At 49.8% G+C, this 26,267-nt stretch overlaps 1 protein-coding gene across 1 annotated transcript; it reads left to right on the top strand.

The window, feature by feature from the left end:
- Nucleotides 1-1,594: 1,594 nt before the first annotated feature.
- On the top strand, nucleotides 1,595-25,449 carry ENTPD8 (ectonucleoside triphosphate diphosphohydrolase 8). The gene is made up of 10 exons (XM_063145006.1): nucleotides 1,595-1,707; nucleotides 14,398-14,525; nucleotides 15,301-15,418; nucleotides 16,660-16,810; nucleotides 17,127-17,286; nucleotides 17,727-17,957; nucleotides 18,474-18,740; nucleotides 20,536-20,646; nucleotides 22,022-22,159; nucleotides 23,189-25,449. Exons 2-10 carry the CDS (start codon nucleotides 14,400-14,402, stop codon nucleotides 23,369-23,371), a joined length of 1,485 nt encoding a protein of 494 aa, XP_063001076.1. The 5' UTR covers nucleotides 1,595-1,707; nucleotides 14,398-14,399; the 3' UTR covers nucleotides 23,372-25,449.
- The last annotated feature ends 818 nt before the right edge of the window (nucleotides 25,450-26,267 follow it).

Below are 26,267 nucleotides of genomic sequence, written 5' to 3' on the forward strand. Positions count from 1 at the left end.
ATAGGGTTAGGCGCTAAGTAAATAAAGACATTCCTTTAATACTAGCTGCAAAGCCTCAGAAGAATCATAGGAAGGTGCCATTCACAAGTCAGACAATAGAGCCATTTAGCCCAAATGTGGTTGATCCTAATGGTTCTCCAGATTTTTGGACACCAACAGTGTTGTACCAGAAGCAGGACTCACAGGGATGATGTCCCGGGACTGTTTAATTTGCAGGGACGAGTGGCATTAACTGCCACCTTCCTCAGACTTTCCTGTCCCCTTTGAGCTTCACGGCTACCCTCACAGTAGCTGGGAGGAAAATGCATTTTCTCCGCATTAATATACTCTTCCCTGTTATAATGCAAAGTATTTTGGGGTGGGGGCAGCTCAGTGTCAATTGAGCAATGAACGCCCGCTGGCTTTGCAGAAGACCCATTCGCCTCGTTTCTGGTGAAGATTAAGACTCTTAGAAAGGGGTTTGCTGGGCTCTCCTTGGGGACGTGACAGCGGAGCCCCTCCTGCTGAGTGCCAGCACCAAGACATTTACCACGCCGCCGCTGGTCTGAGGTCTTTCCCAGGGATGCCTGGAGATGCCAGGGTTAGAACCTGGGCCTTCTGCACACAAAACACGTGCTCTCCCCCTTCCCTCTATTTCAAGATGCTAGTCCTCACCATTCTGAGAAAAGGGGCGATTTGGATGGGGGAAGATATTGCCTCTTTGATGGCGTTGGAGAGAGAAACAATTGCCGGTCCTTTTGGCTTTTGTACAGGGAATGGAAAGAGGCCATCTAACCCAGTATTGTCGGCACTGACCGGCAGCAGCCGCTTTCCAGGGTTTTAGGCAGGATTTTCCCTAGCCCTACCTGGAAATGCTGTTGGGGTCGAACCTGGGACTGTCTGCGTGCTAGGCAGGGGCTCTTCCACTGAGCCACAACCTTTCTCCCTAATTGAAGTAAAATTCTACTCCTCATGGTCCTAAATGATGGAGCTGGCTTCAACAGGAACAGTGAGTCAGACCCTGGGTCCATCTAATCCAGTGTTGTCAGCACAGATCGGCAGCAACAGCCCTCCAGGTGGGAGTTTTCCCATCCCTACCTGGAGAAGCCGGAAACTGAACCCGGGACTTTATGCATACAAAGCAAATGCTCTACCACTGAGCTCCGGTTTCCCCTGCCTAGAGAGGAAGGCTGGCTTTTGCCCGTTGCCTCGTTCTCTCTCGATTTTCTCTCTCTCCCTCCCTCCCTGGGTTTTGCAGGTGCTCATTCACCTGTAGCACAGAGAGAGAGAGAGAGAGAGAGAGAGAAGCAAACACTGTATCCTTGACCTCTCATTGTGAATGCATCAAGGAAACGTTGGCTCGAAATTCTTCCGCCTGAAACTGTTGCGTCTCGATGCGCTCAGCTGGGGAAGTGGCCCCAGAGAGGCCCGGCCCGTAAACAAAACCTGTTGGCAGGATCTGTCAAGGGGGTGTTGCCCAGCCAGGCCTCCGTGGCTAAAAAAGGGGAGGCCGGTTACGGAGTCCGGTTCCAGTTATAGGGGAGGGAGGGAGGGGAGGGTAGAGGAAGAGTGAGGTGTGTGGATTGGCTGACTGTGGCTCTATGATCGGGCAACCTTTGTACATGTACACATCGGATGTTCGGGGGTGACAAATACACTCTGCCCTGCTGTGATCCTGCTGCCCCGTGCTCACGGATCGTCCGCCTTGCTCTCTTCTGCCCCCTGGAGGTAAGTGGAGGAGACCCCCTGCTCCTGCCCTTGGGGAAACAGAAGCAAGGGTCCGAAGCGAAGGGGTCGAAAGTCCTTTTTCTCTCCCTCTCTCGTCAAAGCAGAACTCATCCCATGAGACCGCCTGGCCAAAGAGTAATTGAAATCTCGCGTCTAGCAGCTGCATCTCCCCCCCCCTCCCCAAGCATGGTTTTGTTTTGTTTTGTTATGATCCGGATTGAACCCCCTGCTCCTACTCTAGAGTAAGAAATAATTAAAAAATGATGTAGGCGAGGGATTCAGGACAGACCATGTTGACACAACCAGGAATTGATTTGTGGAACTCACCGCCTCAAGGTGTGGAAACGGCCGCTGGGTTAGAAATGGCTTTAAAAGAGGGTGAGTCAAATCCTGGAGGAAACGTCTGTCCAGGGCTCCTAGTCACGATAGCTAATATTTGATCAGAGACGGTGTAACTCGCTGTAGTGATACCAGTTCCTGGGGAGCAACAGGTGAGCGAGAAAATAATTGTCTCTTTTTGTGGGCCTCAAGCTGCATCTGGATGGTCAGATAAATCCTTGAATTGATCTAGCAGGGCCTCTTTTTACGATATGATTAAAAGGGAGTTAGATGCATTCATAGCGGGCAGATTAATCAACAGTATTATACCGATGGGCAAACCGGTCGGTTTCACTTTGGTGCCGCCTTTGATTTTCTAAAAATTTCAAGATGTTTCTCTCCTGAATATGAAGAACTTGGTTTTTGCTCAATTCTGATTAAAAAAAAAATGAACTGAACTGAAATTCTCACCCATCTGCCCTGGCAAGGGCCGGCCCTCCCATAAGGCAGGGTGAGGCAGTTGCTTCAGGCAGCAGAGGCTGGGAGGTGGCAGCAAGACGTTGGAGAAGAGCTGTGAATGATGCAGGCGGCTCTTGACCCCGTACGTTAGTGTGTGTATGCAGGATGTTGTCTCATCGCCAGTGCTGAAGAAAGTAGCCAATTTATTTATTTATTAAAAACATCTGTATCTTGCCCTATATCACTGGGATCTCAGGTCCAGTCAGGTATTGTACCTGCAATGGGAGGGGAGCGCCATCTTGTCTCTCAGCTCAGGCCGCAAAATGTCTTGAGCCGGCCCTGTGCACCAGCCCAGTCCAACACTTACAGCTATTCCCAGCAGGGAGAGGGCCATGTTGTATAGGGTGACCAGTGTCATTTTGACGCATGTAGCACCTCCCTCCTCCTCATAACAGTCAAAGCTGCAGGAGCCCTGCCTAGTGTGACCTGATACAAAAGAAGGCAGGGGTCCTGCAGTTTTAACTGTTGTGATGAAGAGGGGATTTCACCAGGTGCTGCGTGCCTACAAGTGACACTGGCTGAAATTCCCTTTTCTGTACAACAGTTAAGGATCCAGGAGCCCGATCCTCCTTTCCATAGGGTCACCCTAATGTTGTACCTGCCTGCCTTGTCAGTGTTAAAAGATGAAGAGCCTGACAGGGGGAGAAAGTGGCAATCCTGATTCAGGGTTGAACACACAGAGATTCAAAGCCAGACTTTTAAGAGTGAAGGCCCCTGGGGTTTTGTGACTGGCTATGCCCACCAGGGCGGCCTTGTTTCAAACAGCTACGCCCTCACCGCATCAGGGCAGCCATTTTGTGCGAGTGTCCACAACGCTCTCTCAAAGTTTCAAATGTGCCCACGGACTCAAAAAGGATGGGGACCCCAAGCTAAGACCGGATGAACGAATCTTTCTGTCTCCATGCCTCCCCATTCAAATTTTCTTTTAATAACTTTTTGTCCCTTGTGTGGCGAATGCTGCGAATTTTGGTAAATACTTCTCAAAACCGAACTGAGATGAAATTCTCGCCCGCAGATAGTAGAGCTTCTAGGGCCAGGGGCAGGCTACCTCCCAAAACTAGTGGCTTAGTAGCAACATTACTTAGATGACCTGGGTTTGGGTTTCTACTAGGTATCCGGTCTCTTTCCAAACCCGATTCAAAGTGTTGTTTTTAACCTTTAAAGCTGGCTGGGTCAACACATTTGGAGCACATCAGGACAGGGAAAGCTGCAGTTAAACTTGGCTTGGGGTCAAACTTGGCTTTGAGTCTCTCCTCCCAGGTGCCTCCACCAGATCAGGTGAGCCGGGTGGCTACAAGGGCCTTTTCAGTGTTGGCCCCTCAACTGTGGAATCTGTTCCAAAGACGTTCACCTGACAGACCCACACGCTAGGGTCTTTTCTCCACCAGGTGAAAACCTTTTTTAAAAATCTTCCCAGGCATTTTAAGAACGGTTTTTTACTGCTTTTTCGATCACAACGCTTTGACTGCTGCCGTTTTGACTCTGGTTTGGGGCGTTTTCGTTTTAACTCTCAGCTGCTGTTTTTATCTCGGTTCTCGTTACGTGCTGTGTTTCATTCGGGGTTTTGCAATTTATATTTTAGTTTTTAAAAAGAATTCTACGCCGGCCAGAGAACTTGGGGAGACTGGGTGGTTTAAAAGGGTTGTGCATGGGGGTGGATCTGGATTGACACTGGGTTGACCGCGCTGGTGGAAGTGGGCTTTACCGTCTGTGCCTTCCAACGTAGTAGGGATGGGGAACTGGCTAGCTGCAGCCTGATTTTGAAATTAGACTTGCAATAATCTGAATACATTATTTCAAAAGGATCACCTCCTGTCCTGAAGCAAGAGAACCTTTCCAGCTAAAGCAGGGGCAAGGAACTCGAGATGCTGTTGCACTCCGACTCCCATCAATCCCAATCAGCATGTCCAAGGGCCAGGACATGATGGGAGTTGCAGTCCAACCACATCTAGGCGTCCACACATGCCTCATCCCTGATACTTCTCTGGCTCCTCCCTGCCCTCAAATGGCATCCCATAGAACAAGTTGTGTTTTGCGAAGATATCCAGCATAATCTTAGCGGCTACAAATATGGTTTAAGAAGTCCCAGGTTCGACCGTCGTTGGGCGCTGGCGATTTTCCGGGGGTTACAGCTGCTGCATTTCTGCCGGTTTCGGTATTTTCTGGTTGTGTGATTTTTACCTCCCACATTGATACGGCAGTCATTCCACCAATGTAGCGACGGTATATCTCCCTGCTCCTCTGGGCATAATGTGAGTATAGGATTTCTTTGCCGACCTGCTGGCGCTCTGGCGTTTTCAAACGGTTGCGTAGCAGAGAGAATTTTGGCACGTGCAACTCCTCTCACCTCTGCAGTGACAAGTTCCCGTGTGCAACAGTCCGTCGCTTAACATAACGGCCGCGCGTTACTCCTGGTCTTCTTCATTTCGGGAGGCGATTGCTTTCATTGGTGTTTGATTTTCCCTGCTGTGATGTTGAACTTTTCATATGAAAATTGCTTTGGGGGTGTGTGATGTTTTATTTTTTTAGCCTCCCCCAAACACCTTTGTTCCGAGTGAAGCGCGACGTGTAACTTTTCGAGAGCCGGGCCGATGATTATCTCGCGATCCATTCAAGAGCGGACGAAACGCCTGGGCTCCTCAGGCATTTGAAGCGTTTTTAAAAGAAAAGAAAACACTTGCATACATTTCCTCCTTCTGCAGTGGGGGGTGGACATGCGTGCCAACTTGCTATAAACTTGTTCAAACAACGCTATTCTCTCGCCTTTAGATGTGCCAGGCCCGTGTTTCAAAGGACATGGGAAGCCGTGTTTGGGAGTGTATGGGGGGGGTGATACCATGTTCGGGCTCCAGGCCTTTGAGGGCCCAATGGGTCCCTCCCTCAGTGGGTCCTGATGGATCTGACCGATGGATCTGATGCGTCCATCAAGTCCAGCATTCTGCCCACACAGGGGCCGACCAGCTGCCCACGGGAAACCCAGAGTATGGATTTGGGTATGTGTGGATAGGGTGCATCAACTTGCTCTTTGCCGCAGCCACCGAAAGCTATTGATCCCTCCTCGGAATGCGAATCTGGGCACAAAGTGGAAGGTGGTGCAGCCATTCTGACCAGGCTGTGGGGCGTCCTATGACCTTGCTATCCAGGTCCCATGAACCATCTGGACCCGGCTTGCAAAACCTAGGGATCCAAATCCCTCCCTCTGGAATTCCTCAGTGGGCCACACCTCCTTTCCTTGGCTCCACCCCTTCCCCAACTGCCTATCGTTGGGTGTTTTCGTGGCTTTTGTGCTCTCCCTCATTTTGGAAGGCTGAAATGCCTCGCCTAAGACTTAGTTAGCAGCAGGAAGAGCTGTCAACTCAAATCTGCTGGTATTTTGGGGGGGGGGCTTTTGCCTTTGGCTCCACCCACCACTGGAACGCAACCCCGCAAGAGCTTCTCCCAAATGGAATGGGGCCCTTGGGCTGAAAGAGATTTGACATAGGGCTGCGCTCAGACCTCCCTATCTGCTTCGGAGTCCGATTCGGAGCTTCCAATTCAGCCTCTATCTGCCTTGGCCTGGATTCGACCCGAAGCATGGTTCAGATGTTCAAATTATTGGGACATCCAATGGGCTGGATGGGGCTGTTCGGTGAAGAGGGGGACCCAAGCAGAGGCAGCTGCATGAGGCCCTGCCCCTTACCTGGACCCACCATGAATGCCTGCAGCCATGAGGGCCTCTTCAAAGTAGTTGGCATTTTAAAAATGGTGACTCCATCAAGGGGCCCATACAGCTGTTGGTGCTCACAATGGGTCCAGGTAAGGAGCTGGGGGCTCATGTGGTATGGGGCATGAGCAGGGGAGAGGGTCTGAATCGGTCCAAAGCACATCAGATTCAATTCATGCCGAATCTGCCCAGAGCTGACCTACTTCGGTTCCGGATCGATTCGGTCCGAATTGGCTCACTTCGGCTTGGAATTCAGATCCTGCACCGGAGTAGTGCACAGCCCTAGTTCGACACCCCTGATCTGGACCCTTGGGACCTCTTGACGTTTCCCAACAACTTTTCAACAGCGGCTCCACGCCCGATGGCCTTGGAGGCACCGCGGATCGAGATGGAACCGAGGCATGCCTCCCGCCTGCCTTGCGAGTGGCCGCACGGACGCGAACAACTGGAAACGTGGTGTGGAAGTGGGACCGATGCATCCAGCCTGTGCATGGGGCCAGGGAGCCATTGGAGCAGACGCCCCTGCCTTCTTTCACACGGGCCTTGCTGACCATGGCGATTCTCGTGACGGGCAGGCGAAGCTGCTGATGTCCAACAGATCCCCTCGTCTTTCCACGACTCTTTGGAATGCGCTGATATTTGCTGAGGGTTTGCTCACGCTGGCTCCAGCCCTGGGCTTTGTTGAACATGGGGGTGGGTCCCTTTGTTTACCCGAGGCTTCTTTTGTGTATATATTTCCTTTATCCGAGGCTCGGGTTATATATATGTTTCCTTTATAAGGGATGTATCTCAGGCCCGTTTTGTGTTTGCATCTCTCTCTGTGTGTCTGTCATGTACACAGACACACACAACACAAACCACAAAACTAGCCTGGGAAGGGAGAGGATGGTGTCTTTCAAAGACAGGGCTGGATCCAGGTTTTGGGGGCCAAGATGCCCTCCGTCTCGCCGCCGTGGTCACCAGCGGCTTTTGCTTCTCCTCCTCCTCTTCCACACCGTGCCTCCCACTTATTTGCTTGACAGGCAGAGAGCCAGGAGGCCGTGGCATCTGCTCTTCACCACCAACATCGTCTGGGCCACGTCAAGTGGCAGGTGAACAAGCAGGTTGGCATGGGGAAGAGGAGGTGCGACACCAGTGGATTCTTGTCGGTGGGCTCCTGCTGGGATACGGCCCGGCCATGCTGACCCTTGTCACTGCCCTTGCTCAAAGCACTCCATTTGCTGTTACAGCTGAGCTTGTGATTCCCAGTCTTTCCACAGCGGAAGCCTCTAATCCATCACTATCCAGTTAATTAAGGGGCAGACCCCTGCTATGGGGGAGAGGAAGAGCGAGGAACCACAGCAGAGGGAACCATTTTTTCCTACGTCTGGTTTAGAAATGTCCATCGCTGGGAAATCCGTTTCTCTTTTCACTCGGCAGAGGTCTGCAGCGTGCTGGACTCAGCTTGCATTTTCAGCCAAGCCGTGGGTTTTTCCCAAACCCTGGGAACATGTTGTGTGCTTATTGGGGTGGTGTCCTGTAATTTGTGCAAATAGAGATTTACACAAATTGCAGCTGAAACGTGTGATTTTCAAATTTGCACAAAATTCGGGGGTAATTCGCTCAACTCGTGTTGAGTCAGGTTTAGCAGCAGAAAGTGCCCTGAGTTCTTGGGCTGCTGGTGGTTTGAACGGTATGGCTCGGGTCCAGGTTATCTGAAAGACCGTATTCTCCCTTATGAGCCTGCCCGTGCTTTGAGATCATCTGGAGAAGCCCTTCTTTCAGTGCCACCATCTTCACGGGCGCACTTGGTGGGAACATGGGAGAGGGCCTTCTCGGTGGCTGCTCCGGTGCTCTGGAACTCTCTTCCCGGGGAAGCTAGGCTGGCTCCCTCCTTGATGGTCTTTCGGAAGCAGGCTAAAACTTGTTTGTCAGGCCTTTGGAGAATAATCTGGTCCTCCGTCTATGTTAAGGACTTGTAAAGTTTATGTTTTAATATTGTTTTAATATATATTTTTGTACATTTCTTTTCCTAGGTTTTACAATGTATGTTTTAAACTTTTTAAGGCCGCCTTGAGGCCCAGTATTGGGCAAAAGGCGGGATACAAATAAATATAATAATAATAATAATAATAATAATAACAACAACAACAACAACAACAACAACAACAACAACAGCAAAGGCGGCTCATTGAGTTTCGCCCTTCTCAAATGGATTCTTCCAACATCACCTGTCTGGTTCAGCTGAGCTGGTCTTACCTTCTCTTCTTGTTCTTACCTTCTCTTCTTCCCTGCCCCCCCTCAACCCCTGCTTCTCACAAATAACTGCCTCTCCAGAAAGTAAACCTTATCAACTTTGGTTTATGTTGCAAGAACGACTGTGCTGGTGTGACCAGATCCCTTGTGAGATTGCTGGTTCTTAATCTCTTCTTTTGCTAAAAAGGAAAAAGGAAAAAAGGAATGTCTCGTGATAAGTTTACTAATACATCCTGCTTGTGAAGCCTGCGCGGGACGGAAAATGAACGGCACGCAGGCACATACCTTCAGTAGAGTGGAGTTTGTCTGTATGTGCGTGCGTGCGTGCGTGCGTGCAGGGGGACGAGCAGTGAAAGTGGGTGTGAGGACAGGGGCATTTCAGCTGCACAAGAGTGTTGAGTTTTTCAGCTGTGATCTGTTGTGTGTGTGGGGGGGTTATACTTACGGTGGCCTCCTTGCAACTATGCCATTACTAACAGTAGCTGGAGTTGTGCATCACCGCAAAAAAAAAAAAAAAGGGGGGGGCCCCGGTAGGGGTTTATAGGTCAAAACCAGCACTTTGAATTGGGCTCGGAAACATATAGGCATTCTGTTCACATAGCATTCTGTTCACATGGTGGCTGACCAGCTGTCAACAGGAGACCTGTGAGCAGGATACAGCACTGTCTTGCCCATGTTCTCCAGATGATGAAGATGATCCACAGGCGGGCTGATTTGGCCCCAAGGCCGAAGGTTCACCACCCCCGGTGTAAAACTTTGCTTGCCGATTTCTGCGGATCAGGTCTCTGCGAAAGGGGCAGGAGCCGGAAGGGCTGGTTTTTTCCGCTCTAGCTAGTTGGCAACGCTAGATGTGCACTCACGGAACGCCCTCCTGCCCTGGCAGGCCTTTCCTGCCTAGGCCCAGTAGACTGGACTTCCCTGACTTCAACGAAGCCAGAGAGCAAAAGGGAACCCGAGAAGGGAGTGAAGTCATTTTCTTGAAAGAGAACCAGCCCCCCCTGCCCCTGAGCTTCCACTGCTTCCCCTCCCCACAGCCCAGTGTTTATCTTGCCACAACATACACCTGCTTTGGCTCATTCCCAGTAGAGCCACACCAGAAAACCCAGTATGGCTGCCAAGAGCAATACGTTAATCCTCTTTTCAAAGCCAAAAAGGCATCCCTCGTGTTGGCAAGGGTTGTCTCATTGCCAGCAGGTCAGAGAGCAACGGGGGTGACCCTGGAGTGCTACCAAGTCCCCAAAGGGTCAAAATTAGCTTGCAGGCAATTTTGGCCCTTAGGGTGCACTGTAATATCACTGGATGTCTTCTTCTTCTTCTTCTTCTTCTTCTTCTTCTTCTTCTTCTTCTTCTTCTTCTTCTTCTTCTTCTTCTTCTTCTTCTTCTTCTTCTTCTTCTTCCCCTGTTTTGACACTTGTTTGGGGGTATGTGTGTGGCCCACAGTGGGCTTCGGGAGGAGGCAAAAATGCCTCCCAGAATTCCTGAAGTTGCGTACCCCTGCTTTACTGTGTCCTGCCCCACGTCCCTTTTCTGCGTTGCGCCCCCAGCAGCTCTCCCTCTTACCTTTACCGCCGCTGCCTCCTCAGCTCCCTGGAGAGCGGTGTGGCTAAAAGAAGCGACCAGCGTAGCTCCAACGCTGCTTCCCAGGGCACCCTCCCCAACCTTCCTCTGGCTCGTGGTCAGAGTGATGGGACACATTTTGGCCGACTGCTCCCCAGAGTTCTGCTGGACGCTCTCCCCCTGTGGCCTTTGCTGCAATGGGAGGATGGGACCCTCGGGGCCTTCCTCAGCATTTGATCGTGGCACCCAGTGGGTGGCTGCTTTGGAGAGCCTTGCACCAACACGGTACCACATAGCACGGTGGGAAAATGGCCTCCAGAGCACCTGCTGGGATCAGGGAGAGTGGCGCAATTGACCACGCCTCTCGCTCTGCCACCTGAGGCAAGGACTTCCATCTGCTTCATGGGAAAGCCATCCCCAGGCAGATCATTCCTGGACCATATGTTCAAGAACATAAGAGCCCTGCTGGATCTGTCTAGTCCAGGATTCTGTTCACACAGTGGCCAAACAGCAGCCCACTGGAAACTCACAAGCAGGACTGGAGTGCAACAGCACCCTCCTGCCCATGTTCCCCAGCAGCTGGTGTACATAGGTCTACCACCTCTACTACTGGAGGTAGCACAGAGCCATCAGAACAGATAGCCTTTTCCTCCGCGAATTTGTCCAACCCCCTTTTAAAGCCATCCAAATTGCTGGCCATTGCTACATGGCTAGCCTTCTCCTCCAGGAATGTATTCAACCTCCATTTAAAGCCGCCCAAATCTGTGTCCATCACTACATCTTGTGGCACTGAGTTCCACAGTTTAACTCTGCGCTGTGTGAAGAAGTCCTCCCTTTGATGTGTCCTGAATCTCCCACCCATCACCTTCATGGGATAAGGACCCCGTTGGGTTCTAGTATTACAAGCGAGGGAGAAAAATGTCTCCCTGCTCACTTTCTCCACCCCAGGCATCATTTTGTCCACCTCTATCCTGTCTCCCCTCAGCCTCCTTTTTTCCAAGCTAAACAATCCCAGGTGTTGTAACCTTCCCTCATAGGGGAGCTGCTCCACCCCCTTGATAGTTTCAGTTGCCCTTTTCTGCACTGTTTCCAACTCTACAGTGCCCTTTTTTAGATTTATTCACACACACACACACACAGAGGCTTCAATCCAGCATGCAGCTCCAACCGGATTACCCTGTTGGCAATGCAATCCTCAACAGAATTTCCCAAGCCTGCTCTCTCTCTCTCCCTCTCCCTGTGCACTCTCATCTTGCCATTAGCGCACACGCACGTCAGTGTCCGCTCCTTAAAATGTTTGCCCCTTTACAGCTGCCGAGATCCGCTTTGAACGGTCGCCAACTAATCGCAGGCCAATTACATCTCGCTAGTATAACTTTAACCTGAAGAACCATTTGTCTCTTCGAGAGTTTTGAGCCGTGCGTAATCGGTCGGAGGGGAATGACTCGAGCAGCGAACAGGCATGTGACAAGCATGTCTGCTGTTTCCGTCTGTGACATTTAGGAGGGTATTGGTGACAGCTCTCACCTGTGTGTGTGTTTGTGTGTGTGGATATATCTCTGCAAAGAGGGGAGTGAAGCTCACACACAGGGCTGTGGCGCCAATGGGCGGCATTTGGGGGCACTTGCCGAGGGCCTACACCCCAACGCGGCCCCCACTGACAAGCGCCCCCTGGAGTTGCTCCTCTTCTTCCCTATTGCAACCTGTTTGTCCACCTGCCACCCGGTCTGGCCCATGGTGACTGGTTGCAGGACTTTTTTTCAGCCTAAACATGCGTAGGATTGCGCCTTTGATTAATGCCTTCTGGAATGGGGTGTTTTGTGACCGCCCACGCCCACCGTGGTCGGCATTTCAGGAATGGTTAAGCCTGCCCCCCATGGCAGCCATTTTGTGTGAGCGCCCATGATAATCTTTCAGCACTCCACATATGCCCACTAACCCCAAAACGTTAGGGACCGGTGTACTAAGGACACAGCAGGATTTACTTCTGAGTAACTGAGTACACTGTTAAAATGCCAATTCACATGCTGCCAGTATGAATCACTCACACACCATAAATGCACCATATTATGATCAAAACCCTTTAAAAGACCTTAGTCCACCCATTTTATTAAGAACGTCAGAAGAGCCCTGCTGGATCAGACCAAGGGTCCATCCAGTCTAGTGTTCGGTTCACACAGTGGTCAACCAGCTGTCAACCAGGGACCTCTGAACACACTCCAGCTTGTCTATGTCCTTCTTGAATTGTGGAGCCCAGAACTGGATGCAATACTCTAGATGAGGCTTAACCAGGGCCGAATAGAGAGGAACCAGGACCTCACGTGATTTGGAAGCTAAACTTCTATTAATGCAGCCCAAAATAGCATTTGCCTTTCTTGCAGCCATATCACATTGTTGGCTCATTTTCATCTTGTGATCTACAACAATTCCAAGATCCTTCTCGTTTGTAGTATTGCTGAGCCAAGTATCTCCCACCTTGTAACTGTGCATTTGGTTTCTATTTCCTAGATGTAGAACTTGGCATTTATCCCTATTAAATTTCATTCTGTTGTTTTCAGCCCCGCATTCCAGCCTATCAAGATTACTTTGAAGTTTGTTTCTGTCTTCCAGGGTATTAGCTATCCCACCCAATTTTGTGTCATTTGCACCCTCCCACCCATGTTCCCCGGCAACTGGTGCACACAGGCTTACTGCCTCGGATACTAGAGGTGGCACAAACCTATTAGGACTAGTAGTCATTGATAGCCTTCCAAATTGGTGGCCATCACCACGTCTTGTGAATTCCATCATTTAACTCCGCGTTGCGTGAAACGGTCCTTTGATTCTCAGCCACCATTTACCTCCTACCAGGGATCTAGACTAGCTTAAGTTTCTCCACGCCTGCAAAATCACCTGCAGCATGGAAAGGGTTAAAATAAAACCCCACAGGGTCTGGCCAAGGTATCGTGTGGGGTGCCTGTTCCCCCCTGGGAGTCTTTAGCGATCCGTGTAATTGATTCCAGTGCTCCGTCAGGGGGAGGCGATGTGCGTCAACTCGAGTTTCTCCAGCTCCGTGTTGTGCGTTAGCTTCAAATTTCCGGTGGTTTTCAGCTGTGAAAATTGGGAAATCTTTGTTTAGGAGCCTGAGGAGGAATAGCAGTACATGTTATCAAGTCATCTAGATCAGGGGAGGGGAAACGCCTTGGGTCCCAATCCTGCCCTCTTCCCCAGGCCAGACCATCTTTCCCCATCTTCCAATGATTTCCCAGCTTTTGTGCATTTTTTTCTCCATTCTGAAGGTCGAAATGCCTCTTGTAAGGCTTAGTTACTGGTAGTAAGAACTTTAAGCTACAATATTGGGGCATTTGGCTCCACCTCTTTGGATATGGCCGTGCCCCCTTTTGCCTTCAGACCCCGCCTGCCGCTGGAATGCAGCCTCTGATGGCTTCTCCCAAACTGAATTCGGATTTCAGGCTGATGGAGCTTCCTCACCTTGATGCACAGACACCTTCAGATCCTGCAGTAGAATTATAACATGCAAGGTTGCTCATTGTCCCGCTATTTTTGATGTCCACGGTGTGCGTGCCGTTGGTTTTGTAGTCAAAGTAGCATCACCCATGTCCAGGAAAGGAGATATCAGCCGGCTTCCATGAGCACTGACGCTTACAGAAGCACAAATAATGTATTTCAAAGGGAAATCTTAAGGCAGGGAATAAAGTGGGGTGGAAGGAGAACGGAATGGAATTTCCTGGAGGCGGCATGGCTGGCTGGCTGGCATCCTGAAGAGGAGCACTGCAACATTTTGTTGAAGCTCTGTTAATCTGAAAAAGATGGCCACTTCTATTAGCATTCAGCTAAGTGGGGTGGGGGGCTCTTGTGGTGCTCCAGATTTTTGGACTACAAGTCCCATGAACCCTAGTCAGCATCATCAGTACTGAGGGATGATGGCTGTGGTAGGCCAAAATATATGGAGCTAACAAATCTGAATCCGTAGGAGTGTGATGAAAACACACACATACCAACATCTCCTGGTTAAAACTCAAAAGTCATCCTCAGAAGGTAGCTGAAATATATTGATTGATTTATTGATTCATTATATTTATATCTCGCCTTTCTTCCTTGAAGGAACTCAAGGTGGCATACATAACCCTCCTCCTCCTCCTCTCCGTTATATCCTCACAACAACAACCCTGTGAGGTAGGTTGGGCCGAGAGCCTGTGACTGGCCCAAAGTCACCCAGTGGGTTTCCATGGCCGAGTGGGGACTAGAACCCGGATCTCCTGACTCCCAGCCCAATACTCTAACCACTAGGCCACACTGGCTCCAAGCTTATATTTGGCAAACCTCATTGGGTAATTCTTGTATTTCTACCTCCCTAGACATGGCCTTCAAATGGAATACCTGGTACTTCCCTGCAGCCCTTGGGCTGCTGGGCGTATTCTGCCTCACAGCCCTGATCCTCAGCTTGGTGGGAATCCACAAGGTCACGTTACCTGCCAGGAACAAGGTGAGCGTGCCAACCAATTGCGACTAATACCATACCTTGCTGCAAGTACCTTCCCCAGGTAGAAAGGTAGAAGTTCGGTTCATGCTGAACACTGAATGATTTTTAAAGGCTTGCATGAAAATTCATCACCATTTTTGTTTACATTTCTCCTAATACACAAATATTTGCCTAATGTACACATTTTTCAAAAACAAGTCCTGTGAAAGAATGTATTTTGAACATTATTTTTTCCAATACATGCGTTTTTATATGCTTTTTAAACAAAAATAAATAGAGAACGCCTTTGCAAAATTCGCAGAAGTATGAATTTTGAAGAATTACTAAGCTTCAGTTTGCACACGACTTTGTTCGGTAAATTTGCATTAAAATGTGAACTAAACGAATTTCTCCCCCAATCCTAGCCTGTATACATCCTTACTAGGGAGTAAGTGCCATTGAAATTAATGGGCCCGACTTGTAAGTAAACATGCCTAGGATTATTCTGATAGGTTGTCTTCAGAAATTACAAAATGTGTGTGCTGAAGGCGGCAGGGAGATGAGGCACTTGAGCAAAATCCATGTTGACTGCCCACCCCCATATCATAATATCTAAAGCCAACCTGATGGAGGACCTAGGACCTAGCTACTTCTGAAGTTATTCTTGATTGAATGTGCAAAGCAACTGAGATCTTGCAAAGAGCTTTGAATCAATTTAGCAGCTCAGGTTGTACAAAGCTTATTTTAACCAGGCCTGCTGCTTCCCATCTGAATGCGGTTTTGAATGTCTTTCCTCCAGTATGGACTGGTGTTTGATGCGGGCTCATCCCACACCTCCCTGTTTGTCTACCAGTGGCCGACGGACAAAGAAAACAACACCGGCGTCGTCAGCCAAACTTTCTCCTGCCATGTCAACGGTCAGCGTTTTTTCTTTTTCTTTTTGCTGACGCTAAAATACAGCAGGGCATCTGAGGGAGGTGGGAGACATAGCACGACCAAGAATCGGGGGTCCCCAAACTTTTTGGGTCAGTGGGCACACTTGGAATGTTGGGAGGGTGTCGTGGGCGCTCTCACAAAATGGCTGCCGTAGTGGGTGTGGCCGTTTTCCAGAAGCCAAACTGGTGGGGAGAAAAAAAAATGTATTGCCCAGGAAATGAAATCCAAAGCAGACGTGGGATCTGGGCTCTGAAACACTAAACTACTCTTTTTACTAAAATTAAGATGGTGCCGGACAGCGGGACTTCACTTTGCAAAGTGCTGGTTTCCCAGTTTTTTTGTTTTTTAAGCGAGACCTGGCGGAAGGCCCTTTAACAGAGTCGGACAATGAAGAAGGGGGTCATGAGTCCGGGATCAGCTTCAGCAGGCTGTCCGAGCTCGGGAGCTACAGGGCGAATAGCCAGCACCTGGGGTCAGTAGTTGAAAGAATCCGTGCAGTCCAGGGAAGACGTTGGAAACAACGTACCAACCCCCTGTGTTCAGCCCATCCGGCTCTCCGTGCGTTTAGACTCTCTCGTGAACCTTCACACACACACACACACACACACACGTGACCCCCCGACTCTGTCTGCGTCTGAGCCCTCCTCTGTGACCGTGTGATTCAACTCAGTCGGCGTCCCAGGTAACGGTGAAATCCCAGCTGCCGTTTTTTCTGGCTTGGCCTCCTCCTTGATGGTGGGGACTGCTGTAAATTCTCCGCTCGTAGCTGGCAGACACTGACAGAAAGTCGCCATTTTCGGGATTTTGCAATGGAACGCTCCAGTCGAGAAACGTGTCCCGAAATGCAAATATTTGACAAGATAAGGTTCAAGTATGCATTACTGGGGTCTCTTGGAACTCAGACCCGCAACCTCGGCTTTGTAATTACATTTTTGGATAAGTTCCTTTTCTTTTAGCCTCATCAGTTGGTCTTCCGGGAAGTGGATGTTTCGTGACTGGCCGGCCATGGGCAAGCCCCACCCATGGCAGCCATTTTGTGAGAGTGACCGCTGCACTCTCTCAAAATTTCAGATGTGCCCGCCGACCCAAAAGGTTTAGGGACCCCTGGCGTGATGCTTTGAAAGTGCAAAATTGGGTAAGTTTGTGTGAAAATGTGAACTGAGCGAAATCGCCCTGCATCTCGAACTCATGGGGACTCCTGACCCTGCCTTTTGTGTTTCAGCATCTGGGATATCGAGTTTTGCAAACAACCCTGCAGAAGCAGGCGTCTCCCTCCAGAAATGCCTGGATGAGGCCATGACGGTTATCCCTTTAGAACGGCAGCGGGAGACACCGGCTTATCTGGGAGCTACAGCTGGCATGAGGCTACTCAGGTACAGAGTCAGAGAACTAGGTTCTGCAAGGTGCGGTCCAGTTCGGAACTCACTGTCAAAGCAGGAGTTAGTTTTTGAAACAGGAATCTCAACCGAAGGCTCTCATTTGAGTTGGCAGAATAATCCAATCTAGAGAAACCTGGTTCTTCTACATTCAGGCTTTCTTGATGCAGAATGTAGATGATTTGGGGATGGAATTTCCCCTCCATCCCCAATTAAAAGTAAAAATAGTGCCGCTGGCAATATATAACCCTAAATCCCAAATTGCCCTGCATGTCCAAGTTCTCAAGACTTTCTTTGCACACTGCTGCTACAGAATGGAGAACGAGACGGCATCAGCGCGGGTTCTGGAGGAAGTCGGGAAGACCATCCAGAAATATCCGGTGAGCTTCCGAGGCGCTCGGATCATTACCGGGGAGGACGAAGGCGCCTACGGGTGGATCACCATCAACTACCTGCTGGACTCCTTTACCGAGGTGAGTCTGAACGGAGGGACGCACGCATGATTTAAAATGCGTTCCTTCTGTGTTTCGTGGATATTGGAGCACGGATTTTGTTCCGTCGTCCGGTCATCAACCAAATTGATTTCTTTTTTGGTTTCTGAATTTGTGTGAAAGCGAATTTGCGGAAATTTGCACGTGTGTGAATGTGCAAATTCACACACCCCCGTAGGAAACCTGCAAGCAATCGCGCCCTTCTTCTCGTATTCCCCACTGGTTTCCAGTAAGTGCTGGTGCCAGGAGTCAGCACAGTTGGGCATGCGTCGTGGTCCCACACCCCAGCAAGGGCCCACTGATAAGATCCCCCCAGACTTACTCCTCTTCCTCGCTACTGCAACCTGCTTCTTCGCCTGCCTCTCCTTCTGGCCCAAACAATGGCAGTAGTGCCTAGTATTCTCCTGGTTGTGTCCCTACAGTATTCTGCTAAAGACCAAGACTGGATTCATCCTCCATCAGCCAATATCCTGGGAGCTCTGGATCTCGGAGGGGCCTCGACCCAAATTAGTTTCATGCCATCCGGCCACATCGCCGACCAGTCCAAAGCCGCTCGCTTCCGGCTTTATGGCTTCGATTATGCCATCTATACCCACAGCTACCTGTGCTACGGTCAGAACCAAGCCCTCCAGCAAGCAATCCGGGTTATTCTTGTAAGTCGCTCCGAAGGTCATTCAGATGATACCTGATCAGAAACCATTGGGTAGGACCGGATTAAGATGTGCCGAGGTCTGGAGACATATCAGGATTCAGAAGCCCCATCCCATAAAAATAGAGAGATAAAATGTATTCCATTATAATAGGAAGGGTAATGAAGGGGGACCACCCAGTTTCAGGGTGTACTTATAGTTGAACGATGTTAGATAATCTTCTCTAAAGATATGTATAAAAGGACTGATTAAGTAAGTTGATTTGAACTTCTTTTAAATTGGCCCAAGTTTGCTCTTGTTGCCTCCAAAACAAAATATTGCGTTGCCACACTTTCGCTGTATAAGGCAACTCTGCTGTAAGTCACACCAGACATTCCAACATACTTAAGCCAAAAGGACAGAGAGCCTGGCATGCAAGAGGAGAGGTGTCTAAGGACACATCAGTGCTCTTGGGTACTGCATTGGAGACTTTAGCCCATGGTTTCTACCACGGTTTCTCTCTCTGGTTCTTGTCTCCAGAATCTAACCACCTCTGCCACGGCCAACCACCCTTGCTATCCGGTGGGCTACAATGATTCCGTCATGACGGAAGCCCTCTATGACAGCCCATGTGCCCAGCGACCGAGCACACCTGCCGCCTCGAGGAACGTGACTCTGGTGGGCACTGGAAATGCCAACCTTTGCCGGGAGACCTTCAAGAAGATCTTCAACTTCTCCGGCTGCAGCCATGATGGATCCTGCGGCTTCAATGGGGTCTACCAGCCACCAGTCAACGGAAAATTCCTGGTATGGAAAATTTCTGACACATCCTGAATTGGCAGGGAGCAGGGGTGAGAGTGGCATGTCCCAGAGTTGGCATGGCGGGGCCCTTTGACAACAGTCCCCTGGAGTTGCTCCTCCTCTTCCCCATTGCCACCTGCTTGTTCGCCGGCCTCTCCCTCTCGCTGAGACAACAGACGTGGTGAGAACTAGGAGCAGCAGATGCTGCAGCCTCCTGGCTCTCTGCCTGCCAAGCAAGCAAGCGAGAGCCATGATGAGGAAGAGGAGGAGGGACAATCGCAGTGGGTGACCATGGCAGTGAGAAGGTTGACTCGCTTAGGGAGGGGGGCCATTCAGGATGTCTTTCCCAAGGGCCCTCCCAAAACTGGAGCTGACAGTATATGCATTTGTCGCTCTTTGGGTTTGCACGGAGACTGGGGATTGGGTATCTACTCCATGAATCTAGGAACACACACATAAATTGAAAGTAGCCCTGTTGGTGTGTGTGTGTGTGTGTGTGTGTGTGTGTGTGTGTGTGTGTGTTCATTTTATTTCATTTTTATACCACTCAACAGCGAAAACACTCTGGGAGGGTCACAAACCCCCCCAAAAGTTTTGATACTATACCGTTACAACTGGGACCCCCAACAGAAAGCTGCAATGGATTCTCACCTTGTCGGGAATCCGACGAGAGCCAGCCAGGTCCTGCTCCGGGAAATGCCATTGCATTCCCCCCACCAACACCAACACTGTTTCTGTGTTTTCCCATCAGCTTTCTGTGGCTACTGAGTATGCCCATTGCCTTGATTTTTGAGGAGCGTTGCCCCTTCAAGTTTCCTTTTCAATCGGGCTTTATACTCCTGCAAAAAAAAAGTGTGTTTCCTCCCAGGCATGCGGAGACCTCTCTCCCTTCTTTATCTCTGTTTTGGCTCCACCAAGGAGCCAAAACCTCTTTCAGGATGAGGGCCTCATTCCATTGCAGAGAAGCTCTCGGGGGCCTCATTCCGGGGGTGGGCAGGGCCCAAGCTCCAGGGAGGGCGATGCCCCAAACGCCCGAACTACAAGCGCATTGGAGCTGAGAACTCTTCCTTGCCAGTAACTCAGCCTCAGGAGAGGAAAGAAGCTGGCTGGGAGAAAGGGGCGGGGTCAAGGGAAGGAGGCGTGGCCATCTGGGCAACCTCAGAAGCCAGATTTGGCTCCCAGGTAGGAGGTTCCCCACCCCGGTGCTACTCCATCCTGTTGGCACTCACCACTTGGTTTCGTTAGTAGAGGGAAGGGGTTGAAGACCAACCCAAACGTCACCGAGTCTTGCATCCTACTGGGCAGGATTACGCGACTTGATTACGCCCATTATGCAGATCCCCCCCGCAGGTTGGGAATCAGCTAGCAGGCCTTAATGCAGTGACAGGGCAGGCATGTCGGCCGGCTGGCCAGGGAATGAAGCGTCTAGGGCATCTCCGCATGTCTTCCAGCAGGATATGAAACGAAGGCCAAGAAAACATACCATATTTGCATTCGCTCCAACTATATTCCTAAATATTTGCTGAAAGTCAAATGCATTCATCTCCTTCATGCTGTGTTTATGCTTTTTATTGGGTTTTTAAAACAACAACAACAAATAAAACGTTAATAAACAATGAGACAACTTGGGAATGAAACAACTGTCATATGTCATTGCCATACAGAGATGCCCTTGACTATATTCAATTCATTTATCCTATTCCATTCATATCCTACTGTCCTAACACATCTTTCCATCCTTGATCATGAGTCTCTGGTGGGTTTAATGTTTCCTTTTTTTAAAAAAAATAAATCTTTCCAGGCCTTTTCTGCCTACTACTACACCTTCCACTTTCTCAACTTGACCGAGACTCAGCCGTTGGACACCGTAGAAGATGCCGTTCAGGCGTTCTGCAAAAGAACATGGGATGAAGTAGGTCCCCGATGACGTATAACGGGTAGAGGGAGTGGACTAGATGGTCTTGGGGGTCCTTCTGACTCTGGGTATGGGTGACATGGGACAAACCGACCAGAACTGTGTTTGCTCTCTGGGTGGGCGACCTCCAAAGCCAAGAATGAAGGATAGGGCAACCAGGCGCAAAGGAGAATCAAGGACTTTGTAGAATACTGGCGCCAGGGGTCGGTATGGACGGTCCCCCACCCCAGCAGAGACCTGCTCACAAGACCCCCCTGGACTTGCGCCTCTGCTTCACTTGCCTCTCGCTCTGGCCCAGACAGCAGTGGTGGAGAGGAGGAGGAGCAGGAGACGCGTGGCCTCTTTGCTCCCTGGCTCCTGCCTGCCAAACAAACATGGAATGAGAAGGTAGATCAGGGCTTCTGCAGATTGCAGGGGTTCCTGCACAGCCCCACTATCAATGGTCACTAGTCATGATGGCTATATATTATTTCCAGGATCAAATACCTCTGAGCACCAGTTGTGGAGAACCTGGCCACGAGGCTGCTACTGGGCTCATGTTTTGCACGTTCTTACGTCTGCTTGGCCACTGCGAGAACCGAACTTTGGACTAGATGGACCTTTGGTCTGATCCAGGGGGTGTTCTTGCTATTTTATTGTGTTGTCATCCTGCGACACGAAGGCCACTTTCAAGGACGCTTGCTCAGTGAAAGCATAACGATCTTGCACTTGGGGGCCTCTGGGGGAAGGTAAAGCGAAGCTGTGCAGGACCTCGGCCAGGCTGCTGAGAATGCACGCGGGGCTCTGTTGGAGCTCAAAGATGGTCCTCGCCTGATGCTCCCTTTTTGCCTTCGGCGCGCGTATTGCTGCGCCTGTCCTGCCTCCTCTTCCGTCTCGCTCTGTGTCTTTCTCCAGGCCTGGAGGAGGTGGTGCAGCGCAGCAGCGGTCCGTGATCAATTTCCAAATTAGAAGGGGAGGAGACGGCCTGTCCTCCTCGGAAAACAAAATGGCGGTGGCAGCTTGGGCCGCGGCCCAGCTGTTGGCGACCAGTGGTGCAGAACAGCCCCCAATCTCTTGCCTTCCAGATGTGTTGGAGCACAGGCTCAGAATGATGGGAGTTGTGTGCCCACAACACATCTGTAGGATCCCAGGTTGAGGAAGGCTGGTGTCGAAGGAAGAGTTCTGGGAGAGCTTTCTCAACTCTCCCATGCTGTAGCCTGGGCGGCAACTCCTAAATTCCTCCCTTCTACACAAGCATTAGAAGAGGAAGATGCTCCGATCACCTGAATTGCAGCATCCGGGGTCCAGATACCCTGTGACACTGCAAACAGTCTCTCCCGCTCTTTGGTGACCTTTTCTCTGTCTTCATCTGCGCTTCCCCACCCCCTTCCAGTTGATGTTGAGTTATCCCACGGAGAAGAAGAGCCGTCTAAAAGACTACTGCGCCAGCGCGAATTACATCCTAACCCTCCTGTTGAACGGTTATGGCTTCAGCAACGTCACTTGGAGGAATATTGCCTTCCGGATGCAGGTAAGAGCACAGTTGGGATCCCAGCCTCCGCGTGGCCAAGGCCAAACTTCCTGAGTAGGCAAGAGCGAGGGACAACTCCATCAATTTCGATGTCCCCTTTTCCCCAGTCTTAAATTCGGTCCATCCCGAGCTTTGAAGGTTTTAAAATTTATTTTAGAGATTGCATTTCTTCCAATGCATGCATTTTTGTAGGCCATTTTCAGAAACTCTTTTCTTTATTGATTGAGTCATTTCTTTGGTGTGTATCCCGCCTTTCCATCAAGAAAACGGCACTCCATTTTTCTAGTGGAATGCTTTTTAAACATTATTTCCCCAGATATACGCATTTTCATGGGTCCTACTCATTAGTGTTTTTTTTAAAATTGCTGTGCATTTGAGGGGGGGTTCACCTCACAGATTGATTTGGGGGTTGATGTTTTTAATGTCTGAAAAATATGAATGTTGTGTGGTTGTACAGTTTTCGAGTCCATCAAGGACATACGAACAAACACTTCCTTTTATTTGTATAGAAGAAGATACATAAACTAGGGCAAGCGTCATTTTGGCTCCAGATCCGGGCGCAGCAGGATCAGCAGACCCCCAATAAAGCCGGGTGCCATCCCCCTGTCCCATCAGATGCCTGAATAATTTGGACATCTGAATCTCACTCCAGATCCGGATCCAGATTGGGTCGGATCTAAAGCAGGGTTGGGGATCGGTGCACAGCTCTCATATAAACAGATTTTAAAATGTGAAACGTTTTGGCATAAAACCCCAGCTTTCACATTTAAATGTGTGTGTGTATAATAAACTGCATGCACTATTGTTGTTCATTTGTTTTGTTTTGGAGTGCTGTGTTATGTGAATTGCATCACCTACTTATTGGTGTATTCTTTGGTTTTAAACAAGTAGGTGGATTGATTAAATCTAGTAGCGTCAAATAAAAAACCACAGGCCAGTTTCCAGCTGGCTCGTGGTACGGGCAGCTCCGAGGATGAGCCATCTCCAAGCTGGCCTCCCTTACCACTGCTGCGCTCTCTCTTCCTGCAGGCCGCCAACTCGGACATCGGTTGGACGCTCGGCTACATGCTCAACCTCACGAACATGATCCCGGCGGAAGCCCCCCGGCCGCTGAGAGGTCACGAGGAAGGGGAGTGGGCGGCCGCCATCTTCTTCATTGCCGCTGCGCTGGCCCTCTGCCTCGTTCTGCTCCTCCTCTCTGCCTTGCGGTGAGAGAGGCGCTATTGGGACCGTCCATGCCCGGCACGGCGAGCACTCTTGCGCACTCTCGAGCGAGGGGGGACTCCCAGTGCTATGCATCTCCGACCCCAGAAGTCTTCCCAGATGCGCTGTCCAGGAGATGCCATGCTGGGCCTGCCACCCTTCCGGAGGGACCCTCCTGGGCCCAACAGATTCAACGCCGGCTACTCATCCAAGAGTCATTTTTGTCTTTCTTGGGAGCCATTTAATTAACCCACCACCGCTTTTCCCCCCCTCTAGTAGCCGCGAACCAGGAAGCACCCAGTTCAACTCTGACCTCAATTTACACAGTGGCCTTAGGGAACTCTTTCTCTCTGCCTCAGTCACCCATCTGCAAAATTGGCATAATAATGCTGGCCGACCTTATAGGGTTGTGTGAAGGATGGACTCCAGATTTAAGTCTTGCTTCAAGAAGACTTGTTGAAATCAATGGGAATTAAGTTAGTCCTAACATGTCCTGTTGATTCCAATGGGTCTCTTCTGAATTTGACTAAAACTGGCTCCAACCCAATGGCTTAAACTGCCTAAATGCTGAATCGGTAATTTTGTCAATATTACTGTTATTATTTCCCCACCTGCTCTATTTTCTGGAGCCCTCCGAGAAAGACTTGCAACGATCACACGAACGCAGTACTTGCTATCCTGATTTGCGAGTGATTTGCCTACGTGGCCGTGGATGGCCACTCGAAACGGCCCTGTGCTGTTCAGAAAACATGTTATTCGTAGAAAAAGTGCAGAAAAGGGCAACTAAAATGATGAAGGGGCTGGAGCATCTCCCCTACGAGGGAAGGTTACAACAGACGGGATTGCTTAGCTTGGGAAAAAGGAGGCTGAGCAGAGACAGGATAGAGGTGGACAAAATCATGCCTGGTGTGGACAGGGGGACATTTTTCTCCCTCTCTCAAAATGCTAGAACCCAACGGAGTCATCTCATGGAGCTGATTGGGGGGAGATTTAGGACAAATTAAAGGAAGGACTTCTTCACACAGCGCAGAGTTAAATGATGGAATTCTCTATCACACGATGGAACAATGGCCACCAATTTGGATGGCTTTAAAAGGGGGGTGGATAAATTCTTGAAAGAGAAGGCGATCCATAGCTACTAGCCCTGATGGTTATGTGCTACCTCCAGATCTGAGGCAGTAAGCCTGTGTGCACCAGTTGCTGGGGAACATGGGCAGGAGGGTACTGATGTTCTGCTTTGTTGGTCCCTGGCCGACGGCTGGTTGGCCCCTGCGTGAACAGAGTGCTGGGCTAGATGGACCCTCGTGTGATTCAGCAGTACACTTCTTTTGTTCTTAGCCTTTTTGCCGTGGCATGGTTGTGACGGCTACATGCCAGTGGTTAAATATGGCAGCCTGTGGCAGGAATGTTGGAGATTTGAATTAATTTGGATTTCTCTGAATCTGACCTGCGGATGCTACAGCAGATTGCCTTCTTCTGAGTCATGAGGACTTCTGGACTCGTTTTTTTCACTTTTGGAAGGGATTTGCACTCATTCGCCTTTGCGCACACTACTTAACATGGAACGGTAGCTACTGTGGTCTGGTCATTGGGGTCACGCCTGGGAACCCCGTGGTGGGGCCTTCCTTCCACCCTGGGAGAAAGGTGGAATCCTATATTCTAATAATGAACCTATTCTCTGAGTGCTTTTTCCTTAAGTAGCCAAAACTGCACCACCCATGCACAAAAAGGTGGTATTTGCAGGCTTGCATTTCCTTCCAGGTTTGCAGAAGTACAACTAAATCTTGAAAGGAAAAAGGCATAAGAGGTAGGGTTAAAAAATAAACAATGGCCAGTGAGGACTGTATGCTTCATGACCACAAAATATTCACTGTCTGTTAGAGTGAGAATGGATTGGAGTATTTTAGAAAAGGGCCCGGCTGGCACCTTGTACAGAAGCATTCCAAAGTGCAATATTTTTGTTTCACATCCCACTTGTATAAATTGGTGAAATACTTGAGGATTTGGTTTTAACGGTCTGGATATCGTCTCTTTGTTGCGAAAGGCCGGTTCTGTTTTCATATTCCGTTTTCGCACGGGGAGGTTTTTGCATGGAATACACCAGCAGCCGCCGAAAAACTGGGAAATTGCCCCATCAGAAAACAACAACCCAATTTGCAGAATTTCCCCATTCATCAAAATTGCTCTGCGTTGCTGAGATTATCGACTTTGGAGTTTGAGAATATCAGGAACCCAGATGGGAAGGACCAGGGGGCGGGGGAATGAAGGAAGATGGCCACTCTAGGACATTTGACAGAAGTGGAGGGCTTCTTATTTTGGAGACCTGTTCCAAAGACCCAATACAGCAGGTCACAGCAGGAAAAAAAATGCAGGCTGGGTAAGAATTCTACTTGCAGGGCCGGCCCTACGATGAGGCAGAGTGAAGCAACCACCTAATACCAGGGTCTAAAATTAACTCGCTGCACCGCTGACAATAGATCTGTTCATAGAATCAGGGCATAAACCCATAGCAATAATAACAGCACATGCAGAGGAATCCCGCAATGCCGGGTTGTTTAATGTTTAATATTTAATTATTATTTTCACAAGCTGTCGGCTCCGTGTTTTACAGGAAAGGTCAGGCGCCTGTCTTCTGTCAATATATATAAGCACACATCTTCGGTGATTTGCAGGTTATTTCCTTATTCTCTCAAGTGGCGTTAAAAAGAGGATGAGACACGTTTGCCGGAGAAGAGCTGTCTGTCCAGATCGACAAACCAGTTCTAGCACCTTTCACCTCCACCAGGAGCAGGGGTTTTGTAAAGAGAATGAGACTTAATGGCCTATTCAAGACCAGGGCAGTGTTGTGTAGTGGTTAGAGTGTTGGAAAGGGATGTAAAAGACCTGGGTTCGAGGCCCCACTCAG

Source organism: Elgaria multicarinata, chromosome 19 (genome assembly GCF_023053635.1).
Source record: "Elgaria multicarinata webbii isolate HBS135686 ecotype San Diego chromosome 19, rElgMul1.1.pri, whole genome shotgun sequence".
NCBI classification, from domain to species: Eukaryota; Metazoa; Chordata; class Lepidosauria; order Squamata; family Anguidae; genus Elgaria; species Elgaria multicarinata.

Coding starts and splice junctions, on each gene's coding strand:
- ENTPD8 (XM_063145006.1), top strand. CDS start 14,400: ATGGCCTTCAAATGGAATACCTGGTACTTCCCTGCAGCCCTTGGGCTG. Junction 14,526..15,300: donor CGTTACCTGCCAGGAACAAG/GTGAGCGTGCCA, acceptor TCTTTCCTCCAG/TATGGACTGGTGTTTGATGC. Junction 16,811..17,126: donor GCTGGCATGAGGCTACTCAG/GTACAGAGTCAG, acceptor CTGCTGCTACAG/AATGGAGAACGAGACGGCAT.